The sequence below is a fragment of the Cupressus sempervirens genome, chromosome 5 (assembly GCF_028749045.1).
Source record: "Cupressus sempervirens isolate cs-2001-9-10 chromosome 5, ASM2874904v1, whole genome shotgun sequence".
NCBI classification, from domain to species: Eukaryota; Viridiplantae; Streptophyta; class Pinopsida; order Cupressales; family Cupressaceae; genus Cupressus; species Cupressus sempervirens.
In genome coordinates, this window is record NC_143122.1 from 277,643,219 (window position 1) to 277,658,082 (window position 14,864).

Consider the following 14,864-nt stretch of genomic DNA (forward strand, 5'->3'; position numbering starts at 1 on the left):
ATCTCCCCCCCCCCAATCCTGGAAAGTCTTAAGCTTGCTTTACTATTGTGCCTCTGATTTCCCTTAATCATTCTCCCGTAGTGAGAGTTTGAGCTAATTCAGCCCCTTCTCTTTTCCAACCTGCGTCTCAGCTCGTCTCAATTTCTTGTACTTTTCAAGAAGTCATCGAGCCTCATTTCTCTCCCCGCCGCCTTCTTGAGGGGGCATCATCTAAGTCTAGTCTCTCCTCTTCTTATCCGAGACTGGGGCAACCTTGTTGCTAAAACATCTTCTTCGTGTCGTCTTCATTCGAACTTCTTTGAAATAGTGTTGTCTCAACACTATGTCAAAGAGGGGCAAAATGTAGACACCTAAATTTGATTACACTATTTTAGTAATCCTATTTAGTTATCTAAAAAGGCATTATTAATTAAATTTCTATTTAATTAATCCTTTGTCATCCCCTAGTTGATTAATTTAATTAATCATCTATAGTCCTAATTGATAAATCAAATAATCTATTATTTATCAATTAAATCCTATTCTTCTATCTAATTCCAAAAATCCCCATTTATTAAATAAATCTATTTGATAAATGAAATCCTCAAATTAAAAAACCCCTAACCTATTTCTAATCCTCCATTTAGCCTAATCCACCCCATCCACCCATACTAACCAAGCTTAGCCACTAACTCACCCACCCTCATTAATGCCATCCACTTGCACATCTCTAACATCCCTAATCTAATCCTAAACCCAAGCCTAATCCACCCCCTAATGTTGTCACATTCCTTAAACAAGTTTAAGACTTTCCTAAACCAAACCAAAGTCTCCCCTCAAAAAAACCCAACCACTAAGTCATGAGTGCTCTTACAAAACATAAAGACTCTTACAAGCCCACTCATGACTCTTACACCCATCTTCCACACTCTTCCCTCTTCCACACTCATTCCTCTTACATCCCTCTTACATACTCAACCCCACTCATCATGACTTTAACCAACCCTTTACCCTACCCTCTCACACTCATCCTCCTTGTGACAAGTGTCACCTTCCCATTGGTGCTAAACAAGCACAATCCATGTGCTCCCCTTTGAGTGCATCTTAGCCCTCCTTAAGCCTTCATCCATCCTTGCATCTAAGCCCTCCATCTCTCTACCCCTTAGCCTATAAATTGAATCAACAATCTTTGAGCTAAAGTTACCATGCTATTTTGAGAACCAAAGCCATCAACCATACCCTTATAATGCCAAATTGAGAGCTCACAAAGCTACCAATTTGCCATTACCCATCTCCATTGAAGCAGCTTTTGAGCATCTTGAGCATACATCCACAGCAAAAGGACACATCTACAGAATCAAGAAAGCATGGAGTGTTTTCTCTTGTGAGGTTTTGCACTTCTTATTTTCTTTCTTAGTCTAAGCATATATGTGAATTTAGTTTTTGGTTTGTGAATGTTTACTTCATTTGTTAATGTTCTTTGCATACTGATTCTGGTTCTACAGTAAGATGTATCATATTCCTTATTGACAAGTTTTGATGCACGAAAGAGTTGGAGATCGATAGTTGACACCCTAGGGTAAGTTATAAGTCTTGAAAATGCATGCCTATAGAGGCTAGAGTAATGGATCTAGAGATTCACCTTAATGAGAACATTTTTTTATGACTAAAGTTGTCAAGATAGGTTAAGGAGATGGTGAATCAACTTTTGTTAGATTCCAAAAGTATTGGGAAGATGGTTTTGAGGAAGCCCTAGTTAGAAGTTGGGCCTAAAAGGAGGTTCTCTTTGTTAAGAGGGTAATTGAGTGTGGCTAGTAAAAATATATTTGAAAATCCTTTGTTTTAGATCCTAACTTACGGTTGGGATTTGGAGGTTTGATATAACTTTTTATTGGTACTTGCTTATAAGTGTGTAGTAGGGCATTGGATAAAGGGTTTGGTCCAAAGGAGTCACATCTAAGTTTGACATATGTTGTGTAAGTTGCAAAAGGGTATTTGAATTAGTCATTTGTTTGAGTGTTGTTTTGGAAGATTATGGAGTAAAGTTCAAAAAAATAGTCAGACAAGGATACTAGAAAGAGCCTAGATTATACTCGATTGCAAGGCCTTGTGTTATTCAGTCAAGGTGGGGAAGTGTTGTCATTGATACTAGTTAGATAAGGTGAGAGAAGTCCTTAGAAGGGGTTTCACTATTTTGCAACTTGCTTATTTCCATCTTGGAAAAATTATGATAGTTTTTCTATTTCACAACCTGCCTATTTGCATCCTTGTGAAATAGAAACTTACTTCAAGTATTGGATGAATGAAGGTGTTTATCAAGCCTTTTAGAATTTGAAACTTGATTTGAGTATTTTGGGTGAAGTGTTGTAAGAAATTAGATAGATAAACCTTGTGGGTTTTGAGGTATGTTTTGAAAGAGCTTGAGTGTTACCTTATTGAAGAGTTATTGGACTAAATCCCTCTATATTAGGATCCACTAAAAGTGGTGAACCTCCTCAAAAATAATGGAAGAGACCCATCTCCCAACCAACAATTAACAACATTGAAAATAATCATCGCTACTCATTGTCAAAGAAAGAGAGCAAATCAATATTTACATCCTCATATTATCTTCAATCAAACTAGGATTATATAAGTGATTGTGCATTATTTATCAAGTGAACACAAAAGGATTCACCAATTTAATAGATTTTGGATTGGTTCAAAGTCACCCTTGTAAATTGGGTATGTAACAAAACCCTTGTTGAAGGTTTTCTCTTCTTAATTTTGCATGGGAAGCCTCTATGTTTTGAGGGTTTTTCTTTTACATGTTGGATTGGGAGTCAAACTTTTATCCATTAATGCACTATTTGACATTTTTGCCACATTGGATATCTCTAGAAAATTACCCAACTAAGTATTGGAGCAGAGAGGTCATAGAAAAAAATTGGGAACTTCATTGAGATAGTCATTAGATATGAAGAATAATTCTATTTAGGGAGATCAGTGATGGTGAGTATATTGATAAATTTGGAAATTTTGGATTTTTGAATTGAAAAAGGATCATGCTGTCAAATGATTATAATGGAATCCATAGGGGAAAGATGTGTCATGAGGAAAAGATGTATCACAAGTTTCTTGATGTGTAAAGGAAAATAGTGCATATCACATTCAAGGAAGCTAGGAGATCAAGGAAAGATGACCCAATTATGGCTATTGGGATGAAGAATAACTTGTGTGAAAATATTATATGCTCGTTCTCTAAAACAAAGATTGGTGGAGATTTAGGAAACGTTCCTCATAATCTAAGAGATTGAAATTCTAACTTGCCATAATATCTCATTACTAATAATGAACCTCATATTTCTCTGAATAATAATATGTACTCGAAAATAGAGATGGTTGGTATAAATCTCTTCCTATCATTCATAAAAATGGTGAAGTCATCACCCCAATTGTTGGAAAGGAGTCTAGATAGAAGGGCATGGAGATTAAGAAATAGTTAATTTCAATTGAGCCATGAGGCATGAAATCTATATGTTGAGATCAATAAAAATCTTGCTTTAGTGGAGAAAATAGTCCGACTAGAGTTAGCATCATGGATAAGCAATTGACTCTTCACAAAAAATTAGATTAACATCGAAGGCCACGCTACAAGAGATATGGGGACCCATACGATGAGATGTTGCATGAAGAAATAAGGGAATTGGAGAAATGAGCCCTAATTGAAAAAATAGGGAGTTAGATAATCTAAATGAAGAAGAAAACGAAGAGATTAATGTTCAAAATACAACCCACCCTAATATAGGCTTAGATATTAATTAGGTCATGTCCTCTAGATCATTGTTTGATTGTGGTTAGAAGGATGCCCCATGCAAACGAGATAGTAAGCCTTTTTTAGAGCTCTGAACTTTGAATGAGCAAGTATAAGGGAAAATGGAGATAAAATTATGTTATCTCACTACTAGGAAAACTCCTTTCCTTTAAAATGCTGAATATATTATCTTGGAATGTAAGGGGCATGAACTCCTCTAAAAATCAACACTTGGTAAAGAAAAAATTCTTATCAAATCAAACTGATATAATACTCCTTCAAGAAACAAAATTACAAATAAAGGAAGTAGAAAAATTCACATACAAACTTTGTCCCTAGTAGATAGAGGCAATAGATGTAGATGATACATCCAAAACAAAGTTCATTAGAGGATTAGGCCTAATAACTAATGGGGTATTAAGCCCCTTACCTCAGAGTCCACTGCAAGAAGAGGAAGCCTTAAAAAATTTGCTTCTTTTGGTATCTTCAAACTCTCCTCCACAATCTCCCTGAAAGACTTCTTGCCTTTACCAAGGGAAATCGGTTTATACGCATCCATTTTTCCCATTAAATGGGTATTAACAAATTATTAAAGGCTAAGGAGGATGGCATTTGCTTGCTCATGTGAGAGGCCTCCTCCAATAGGGACGTAGGCTTGCATAACCAAGAGATGAAGAGCAAATGTTTTCTCACCAAACAATAATTTTTGAAAGTAACCCAATCATTTCAAATTCCAAATTGAAATGAATAATAAAGTAACACCATCTCTAAACTAACTACATGGATGTTTAAGGTTCAATTTCCAAGATGTTGGAGATCCAACATTAGTTCATAAGATTGTAAGGTTAATGCCACCTTATCATAGTATGTTTTACTCATAAATAATTGTTATACACTTTGATTAGAATGTTTTCCGACCTTGGGTCGTTTTTGTGCCCAACTTGAACCTTGCACCTCTTAAATTTGAACTAAAAAATGGTTTGGTTGACCTCCCTTATTTTCTTTTTAACTACATGTTTGTAAAATTTTGACAGTCTAATAGTACTCAAAGTTATTTAATTGCTTTCATTTCATAATCACTCATCCTCTAAGCTATTTCACTACAACGCTTCAATTGATATATTAGAAGAAATCTAGATCTACAAAACCATTATAAGAGGATATGCATGTTTGAAGAGTATTATCTTAGTTATTTATACAAGTTTTTTCAGATTGATCTAAAATATTTTGACCTCTTGCAAAGCTATTGACAACCATCCAAATATATTTTTAGATGCTAACAATCTCAAATATCAAGAAAGATAAAGAAAAGAGGAAATAAATTCATTAAATAAAAATTAAAGTTGTATAATATCAATTAAGTTCATAAATACATGACACTTTCATAAATAATTTTTTTAACCTTACACGAACCAAACAAAATATCCCAATTTCAATAATATAAACATTTCATTTCAAATCTCGTCTCATCAAATATTCTTACATTAATATATTTTTTTCACTTTTAAGTCGCAACATAAAATATATATTTTATTTCTATTTATCTCCTCATATAATTATTAGTCCCTGCCTTATCGGAAGGTGGGTCTTATTTATTTTTAAAACTAAAATCATTCATGTTCCCAGTGGTGGGTCTTATTTATTTTTAAAACTAAAATCATTCAATAGTTAAAGTTCAAAAATAGATTTATTTAAAAATTAATTTTTAGACATAAATTCCTTAATTCTCATTGGCTAATTTGAATTATCCTAGGGGTAAAATTAATTTATAAATACACAAATTAGAAAAATAAAATAAAATACAGAAGCTTCCTCCGCCAAACTTCCAACCAAAATTTCTTCCTTGGCACATTAAACGTTAGACACCTCCATTAATGGAGAAGACAGTTCAAGGGATATCTGGCTCTTCTAGGCTGCCTTCTCAGCCATCTGTGGGCCTCTTCTCTTGCCCACTGTTCTGCCACTTCAAGAGATTGCTTTGTTTTCTTCGTAGCTTCTACCATTTTTGTCTTCACTGCCTCTTTCACTTCCTGGGCCTTTTCCATCAACATCGATATTTCACAATATGTTGTATTGTAGCTGTGTAGCACTGAGTACAATCCGCCATTATTGGGCAAGCCTATTTGTGTCGTTCCCTGATGAAGTTGTAGAGAAGCTTGTCGGTAAGCAACGATATAAGATTATTACAATTTTCAGCCAAAGCTGTGGAATTTGAAGTGTTAACCAGACTACAGCCATGGCCAATCTCGAAAATTTAAGGATCCATTTCTAATGAAGAACAAAATTAGACATGGTTGAAATTATGAGCTCATATAAGAAAAGCCATGAGAGGTTGGGGTTTATATTTAGGCTTTCAATGATAGAAAAGTAAAGACAAAAATCCTTTCAGCTTCTTGCATGTTCTCCCGGCTTCTGTTTCTTCTAGGCTTTGCCTTGTTCGTTGACAGTTTTACAAATGAAAAAAAACCTATCTCTAAGGGTTTTGTCTTATGCATTTTCGCAAATACATGAAAATTAAAATCTAGATCTGTGATTTGCACCTTGGTCTCAAATGCTCGACTAATCGGATCTTTTATCAAAATTCTCCAACCAAGGAAAATCCTTCACTACTGCCTAAATGCGGTCATGACCACGAGATGCTTGACTGAAGCCACAGAACCTCAGATGCCCTCATTGCACACTCTAAAACTGTTAAATAATTTTCTATAAATGAAAGCCATTTAACATCTCTGAGAATGCATTTTATTTCCCAACAAAGCATGGGAGGAATTGGACATGTAGGCCTCGTTTGGTTGGGGAAGATGAATTTGTCACATAATCAGGTTATCTTATAACCAGGGTTTCGAAAACTTGGTTTTGTGGTTTGGAAAAACAATGGTCCGTTTGGTTGACATGGAAGATGAATATACTGTAGACCCCACAATATTATTAAAAAAACTATCATAAAATTCAAAACTTGATTTTAATTTCGAATTCCACCTTTTTATTGGAAGAAACATCTTCCAATTTTTGACCATTTAGAAGATGAAATTGAAACCCAGGTTATAATTTTAACCAACCAAACGCCCATGTTTTTCTACAAAACCTGGTTTTAACCCAGATAACCTGATTTTGGCCCTCATCTTCCAGCAACCAAACGGGGCCAAGGAATTAGAGACAAGTTTGTGAAAAAAAAAATAGATGTTAAGAGACAAGAATATATTTTTTATAAAAACTAATGTGTACAACAATTATGTTTTATTTTTATAGAATTATAAATTAATAAAACTTGAAATATTTTTATGTTTTAAAAAAAAAAGTTTTATAATTGACTTATTAAATTTATACGACGTGTTTTATATTTTCTTACTATGTGTTTTACAAGTACATTCAATTTAAATTAAACTTTTTCATTTTCATACTCAATTTAATTTGACTTTTTCATATTTAAAAAATTAATGTTTACAACAATTATTTTTTATTTTTACAGAATCATAAATTAATAAAACTTGAAAAAAGTTATGTTTTGTTGAAAATTGTTTTGTAATTGACTTATTAAATTAATGCGATATGTTTTATATTTTCTTACTATGTTTTACAAGTACATTCAATTTAATTAAACTTCTTCATTTTCATGCTCAATTTAATTTGACTTTTTCATATTTATAATAATACATTCAATTTAATTAAACTTCTTCATTTTCATGCTCAATTTAATTTGACTTTTTCATATTTATAATAATTTGTAATTATGTATTTACATAAAATTAAAATATTAAAATGAAGTATTTTTAAAACAAAAAAAATATAATTGAAATGAATTCAAAATAGATTTCAATTGAACAATTTTATTTTATTCAAAAAAATTGTGGTCTTATGATAATATTTTAAAGCTCTTGTTTTATTTTTCAATTTACAGATATAAAAATAACAAAAAAACAAAAAAAAACATTTTTCATTTATTATTATTATTATTATTTTTATTGACTTTTCATTTAAAAAAAAATTACTTCACCCTTTTATTTATTTATTTTTATAAACGAATCACCAAGCACAAGGCCCAGCTCTCAATGAACTCTTGTTGCAATATTCAGCCAAAATTAGCCCACAACTAATTCATTAGCTTAGATTGGTTGTCCTAACGTACCTGCATATGATTGCCTTTTTTCTGAACAAACACTTAAATATAAGATCCAACGTAAATATCAGGATATACGACCAATACTGACTTTGTCTGAAGTCTTCTCCGGAAATTCGATTCAGAAGAGTGAGGCGGGCCTCGGAGATTCCGCCAATGCATCCTCCAGGTGATGGGAGAAGAGGATTGCAGTGGCACATCATGATGAAATGAGAGCAGCTTCTGCCCTAATGAAGAAATTGGGCATCTTAAATGGAGAATTCGTCGATTTAGAAAGTGGAGTCAAAAGAAGGAGAAGCAGCAGTCTGAATAGCAGGCGAGGGGCCACTAAAATGTCAAGCCTCTGCAGACCTAACCCAATTCTTTTTCTCAGCTTTTCAATCTGTTTGGGCACATTCATTCTCCTCCTTGTTTCTTCTCACAACAGCAATGTCCGATGGGGGGCTTCGTCAATCAATCGGCGGCAGCAGGGGACGGTGTACCCATTTAAAGACCTCAAGAATCTGGTGATGGTGGCGGGGCATTCTGTATATAAAGGTGGGAGTAAGTGCGAGAAGGGGACGGAGGAGGAGGAGGCGGCGTGGTACTTGGAGTCATATCAGAGGCATCCGGGTCAGGCTGCTACATTTGTGGATCACATCAGGGAAGGTATCAACATGGCGGCCATGGACGATGCCGCATTGCTCTTGTTCAGTGGAGGAGAGACCAGAAAGGACGCTGGTCCTCGCAGTGAGGCACAGAGTTACTGGAATGTTGCAGACAGACACCAGTGGTTTGGTATGCTCCAATTCCTTGTTTTCTAGGACTCAAACTTAGGATTAACCATCCTATGATCTATCTGTACGTCATAAATTCTCTTAAGTTGCTTTCTTTTCTAGTAGTATAATATTAAGAACGCTTCTGGATTCAGTGTATGTTTAGGTAGTAGACGTTGCAGATCACGCTCGGTTTTCGAAAGTCTAAACAGTATAATATTAAGAATGCTGAATGCTGCTGGATTCCCTGTGTATTTTTTTGCTAAGACGATGCAGATCACAATCAATGATACAGTATCAGGATAGGACGATGGATGAATAGATGCAGATACAGTCTTAAAAATTAAAAAGAAGCAAGGGGAAGGGAGAAGGATTGGGGAAAGTGGAACATGAACGAAAAACATGATGAGAGGGAGAGGGATTAAGGATAGAGGGGTTATATAACAATGTATACTGATACTCATGCTTGTAAAATGGGGCATTTTATATTAATTCTTGATTTTCAGAAACTTAATTCTAATTGAGAAAATTAAAATCTGAAAATCTAAAACAGATTTAGATTATTTAGGAAATGATGTGTCAGGAAGAAACTGCCTTACGTTGGGGCCAAAAATTAGGACATTCAAAAAAATTCATTCAAATGATCTTGATACACTTAAATTCATATTCACAATTCTAATATTGTTTAAGACAGCGTAGCAGAGGTCTAGGGAGTGTTCTAGAGCATTAGAGAATTGTGTGGTGTAGGAGCTACTGTTGCGGGCAAGAATAGGTCCATGTAAGGCTTGACTTGGGCAAGAAACCATCGTAGCAATCCATGTATGGATGCTTGAGAAGGAACAACACTCCATTCTCTCGGTGTTTTTTTTCCAATTTGTGTATCTCTAGGTCAAATCGCTGATTTTCTCATTCATATCATACTCTTTGCTCACATTTTTATATATTAATTACCTTACTTTAAGATTCAAGAGCAGTGACTGTTTTCTCCAATTTCTGCAATACGAAAAATAACTTGTGGAATCTGGTTACACCAGAGAAGAAGAGTATTCATGTTAATGAAACAAGTAGTGGAATATTTGAAGCAGCTGCTTTTGGAGTTCTATTGGAAGACTATCTGTCCATGCAGCAATGATTACACTCGGAAGATAAACCATCCGTCCCTGCAATATCCCAGCCATCAACATTCTTGGAAGCCCACTTCACCAAGCAGTCAGCCACTTTGTATTTATTTATAATTATTTTTTGAAATTAATTATTATTATATGTTAAGCTCGAGTAGATTTGACAAAAGGAACCAAAATCCAAAGAACTACACAGACTTTAAAGCTCTCTAGCCAAAAAGACTAATTGCCAACTAACATCATCCAATTTTTTCTTATTTGACATATCCACCACAATCTGAGAATCCAACTCACACATAATCCTCCTACATCCTAGATAATACAGTCTCTAAATTGTAATCTTAATAGCTAGAGACTCCATCAAGTCATTAGAGTTCCTTTCCTTTATAAACAGAGAAGAAAAAAAAGCAGCTCCATCATGACCTCTACCAATACCTCTAATGTCAGCACGTCCTGAATTTCCATGAGAGGACCCCTTTGTATCAACACATCAATAGGAGGAGTTATCCACCTCCCCTCTCTACGAATCCTCTGCTTAACATGACAGAAAGTTTTACCAGCAGTGCTGCCGAAATGTGATGCAGGAGCATCTTGCATGGGAAAATTTATTATTAAAAAAAGAAAAAAAAAATTCTGGAGGAGAGAGAAAGTGACAACATTAGAGGAGAAATAATTAAAAAATAGAAAATGGAAAAAAAGGGAGAAAAGAGGATTTCTATTTTCAAGGTGCAAAGGTGGCATAAAAAAAGAAAAAAAGAAAATTAGTTATCATTCCATTAATCGAGGTGTGTAGGTGGCATCTTAGAAGTTTGTGAAAAGTTGTTTTAATCATGTATTTAATATTTGTTGTGATCCACAAAAGAAATGTAATTTTCTAATTGGGCCACATGGTGGTGCTTAGTTGTATTTAGGTGGAATCCTAGAAAGTTGTGGATATTGTAGAAGGTTGTGGATATTGTGTAGGTGGAATTCTAGAAGGTTGTGGACAAGTCATGCATTGGGTGGTAAGTGCCTATTTAAGCAAGGCATATGAGCATTTCTAATCAAGCTTGGGAAGGTAAAGTTGGAAGGTGTGAAAGCTTTGGAAGGTCAAGCTTCAAGGTGTGATCTCTTCTTAGTAGAAGCTTGGAGAGAAGGAGGAAGCGAGGAGCGAGTTTTCCTGAGTCTGTGGACAGAGCGCTGAATGTGAGGCAGTTTACAGCAAGGTTGTGGTGGAGTTGTGAGTTTGTGAGAAGAGCTAGTGGCTGCGGTTTATAAACAAAGAGGTTGCTTGGTGGCTTGCGAGCACAATTTGAGATCTTGGAGGTTTCTACTTGAGTGTGGTCTGGACTAGCTTGGGTTGGGATTGGATCTTGAGAGATCTTGCAGAAATGTTATTGTAATTACTAGTAGATTTTCAAGTATAATAAAATTGCTTGGGAAGCATTTTGTCTATCTTTATCTCCGTATTGTTACATTTTTGGTTATGAGTTGGTAGGGTGGTGAGGCCCTTTATCAAGTGGTATCAGAGCGTACCTTCATCAAGTGGTATCGGAGTAGGAGTTCCTGAGTGTACAAGCAGATTGCCGAAGTGTGAGGCAGTTTGTACCAGGACCTTGGTTGGGCGAAGTTTATCAAGTGGGAGTTCTTGAGCATGTAAACAGATCACCGAAGTTGTGGCAGTTTGCACCAAGACCTTGGAAGGACATGCAGATTGATTGATGGATGCGGAGATGGAAGACTGAACTTGTTGAGGCATGATTGTAGAGAGCTTGTGGATTGCAGATCCGTTGTCCTAGACTTGTGAAGTGGTTCTTAATTGTTCATGTGAGGTGGCAGGTTGTGATCTGACTTGCAAACAATTCAAGGTTGTCACAAGGAGCGTGGGAAGGATTTGTTGCAGAGGGTTTACGAAGATCTTGGAAGATGGCTCCGAGAGGATCGAACCCTAAAATGATTGCAAAACTCCATGATATAGTGGAGAGGAATTTTTCTAAGATGTTTGCTCGGCTTGAAGCTAGCTTGGCTGATCAAGTTAAGGATGATTGAGAGAGAAGATGGCATCACAAGGTCAAGGTGGAAGAGGTTGGTTTTGCTGATTAGTTTGTGGAGCTTGATGTAGAACCTGTAGAGCAAATAGAGGTTGTTGCCGAGGATATTCCTAACCTTGTTGATGTTGGGATGGAAATTGGTTTTCATGATCAGTTGGTTGAGTCTGACATGGAGATTGTGGAGCACTCGGTCGTGGATGATCCAGTTGTTGTTGGTGGTGACTTGTATCTTGCAGAGCATCTTGTTGTGAGCAATGAGATTGTTGGTGTTGAGAGTTTGGCATGTGTTGATGGAGATCTACATGTGGCTGCTGATGCGGAGCTTGTTATTGCTGGTATGGATTCACTAGTTGTTGATGTGAATGGGAGTTTGCTAATGAAGCATTATGTTCAGTTTGTTCCTAGGAGTGAGCATGTTGATTGGATGGTTGAGATTCTAGTGTTTGATAGAGTAATGCAGATGTGGAGGATTTGCATGGTGGTTTTCTTGTCCTTGTTGAGGTGGAAGCCTTTGGTGAAGATGAAGATGGTTGTATATCTTTCTTTTTGGCATCAAAGTGTGGGACACACTTTTCTAGCTACCTGGGGAGTCTGATGCAGGAGCATCTTGCACGAGAAAATTTATTATTAAAAAAAAATTCCGGAGGAGAGAGAAAGTGACGAAATTAGAGGAGAAATAATTAAAAAATAGAAAATGGAAAAAAAGGGAGAAAAGAGGAATTTCTATTTTCAAGGTGCAAAGGTGGCATAAAAAAAAAAAAAAAGAAAATTAGTTATCATTCCATTAATCGAAGTGTGTAGGTGGCATCTTAGAAGTTTGTGGAAAGTTGTTTAAATCATGTATTTAATATTTGTTGTGATCCACAAAAGAAATGTAATTTTCTAATTGGGCCACATGGTGGTGCTTAGTTGTATTTAGGTGGAATTCTAGAAAGTTGTGGATATTGTAGAAGGTTGTGGACAAGTCATGCATTGGGTGGTAAGTGCCTATTTAAGCAAGGCATATGAGCATTTCTAATCAAGCTTGGGAAGGTAAAGTTGGAAGGTGTGAAAGCTTTGGAAGGTCAAGCTTCAAGGTGTGATCTCTTCTTAGTAGAAGCTTGGAGAGAAGGAGGAAGCGAGGAGCGAGTTTTCCTGAGTCTATGGACAGAGTGCCGAATGTGAGGCAGTTTACAGCAAGGTTGTGGTGGAGTTACGAGTTTGTGAGAAGAGCTAGTGGCTGCGGTTTAGAAACAAAGAGGTTGCTTAGTGGCTTGCGAGCACAAGTTGAGATCTTGGAGGTTTCTACTTGAGTGTGGTCTGGACTAGCTTGGGTTGGGATTGGATCTTGAGAGATCTTGCAGAAATGTTATTGTAATTACTATTAGATTTTCAAGTATAATAAAATTGCTTGGGAAGCATTTTGTCTATCTTTATCTCCGTATTGTTACATTTTTGGTTATGAGTTGGTAGGGTGGTGAGGCCCTTTATCAAAACGACTGCCCCCCAAATTCAAATTCTTCACTATAGCATAATGCCCAGGGTCAATGTTTTCAGCCATATCACACTTAGCAGAGAGAGTCTCCTGAAGCCTACAACTATCTTCTGCCACAATTGGAAACTCCTCATTTTGGAGTCACAGAAAACCCTACGGATTCTTTCCAACTAAAGGTCCCAGATAATAAAATAGGTCCAATAGTCCAAGCCACTTGAAGGAAATATGTCTTCGCAAGAGGTCTAACCATACATTCCCAAAATTCAATTGGAGAGGTACCATGAATATAGGTATGCCGCCTTGCCTCCCACCACCTATGCCAGATCTCCCTTGAGTCCCGGCATTGAAAAAACAAATGAAAAATGCATTCTGCACTGCTCAAACAAACAACAGGAATGGAATAACTAGCCATAAGAAAAAAAATGACACTTAGGCCAGAAAGAGCTATTCAATGCTTTCTTCCACTGGGGCACATTACAACAATTCTGTATGCAAATTTTTGTACATTGTCAAATTCTAATTATAAAACTTGTTGTTTTTGGTTTGTAAGTTATACTTGTTATGATCACTAGTGCCACATCTCTATCATCTCTAGTCTCTATCTTTGCAACACAACAAAATAAGGATTCCAACAGATTTGACGAAGCAAAGATCCTAGCTTAAATGAGGGAAAAAAAAGGCCAAATAGTTTTAAAGGCATGAAATGCAATGCCCCTTTTTAGCCTAGCAAGCCAATAAATAAATAAAGACTAATTCTAGCCTATTAGCTATTCTCCCCAGCAAAGCATTAACTTAATAAAGGTGATTGAGTGTTTAATTAAATAAAAGGACGGAAAAGATACAGTTATTGCTAATATGAATTTCATTATTCATTGACAATTATTGATAGGGGCCAACTTAAGTTATGACTTAAGTCTTTCCTTGGCCACGAGGGTGAATTATTAAATGTGAGACAAACATTAATAGTTGACTATGTTGCTAAATTAAAGAATTAGAAGAAGGAAATTGATTGCTTTTTGGCTGGGGATTTTTATAAAAGGTTAAATTGGTGTTTTGAGTCTCATTCTATTACGATATGTTGATTTGATAGTTGATAATTTCTCAATTGTTGCTGATTTGACAGTAACAACCATATTTGGGAATGGAAACCCTTATATTTGTAGGTTTGATGGAAACCCAACATAACTTGGGAGGTGGGCTCACTCAGAGTTCATCATGAACAAATTTGCACCGTTTTAAATTGGTTTTGGAAGAAAATTTATGCTGTTCTAGCACTGTAACAGTGGTACATTTGACGTAGCATCCATGCATGTTTTGTTAGATTCATTTTCAATAATTTTGTCTTTGTAATCACTTATTTCCTTGGAAATCTATAGCATATCCTTTGCATGTTTGCATGTTGTTATTTGTCAATGAAATGAAGTAATTATGTCAAAAATTGAAAATCCAAATCAGATTTGAGACAATATTCTAGTTTGGGATATTTCAGTGGTATCAGAGCACAGTGACCCTGCTAGCCTGTGAGGGTTTCAGTTGCATGTCAAACATTTGCAATTGCATGTGTGTTGGAAACTTGGATGTTATTCATGATAATT

The 14,864-nt window shown here is 35.8% G+C and overlaps 1 protein-coding gene across 1 annotated transcript in view; it reads left to right on the forward strand.

Moving 5' to 3' along the window:
• Positions 1-7,961: 7,961 nt before the first annotated feature.
• LOC149555659 (uncharacterized protein C57A10.07) overlaps positions 7,962-14,864 on the forward strand; it is a 38,031-nt gene continuing 31,128 nt past the window's right edge. Inside the window, exon 1 of the mRNA XM_089829788.1 lies at positions 7,962-8,666. Within this exon, the coding sequence (XP_089685914.1) occupies positions 8,099-8,666 (568 nt within the window). The 5' untranslated portion in view covers positions 7,962-8,098. The remainder of the gene's footprint in view (positions 8,667-14,864) is intronic.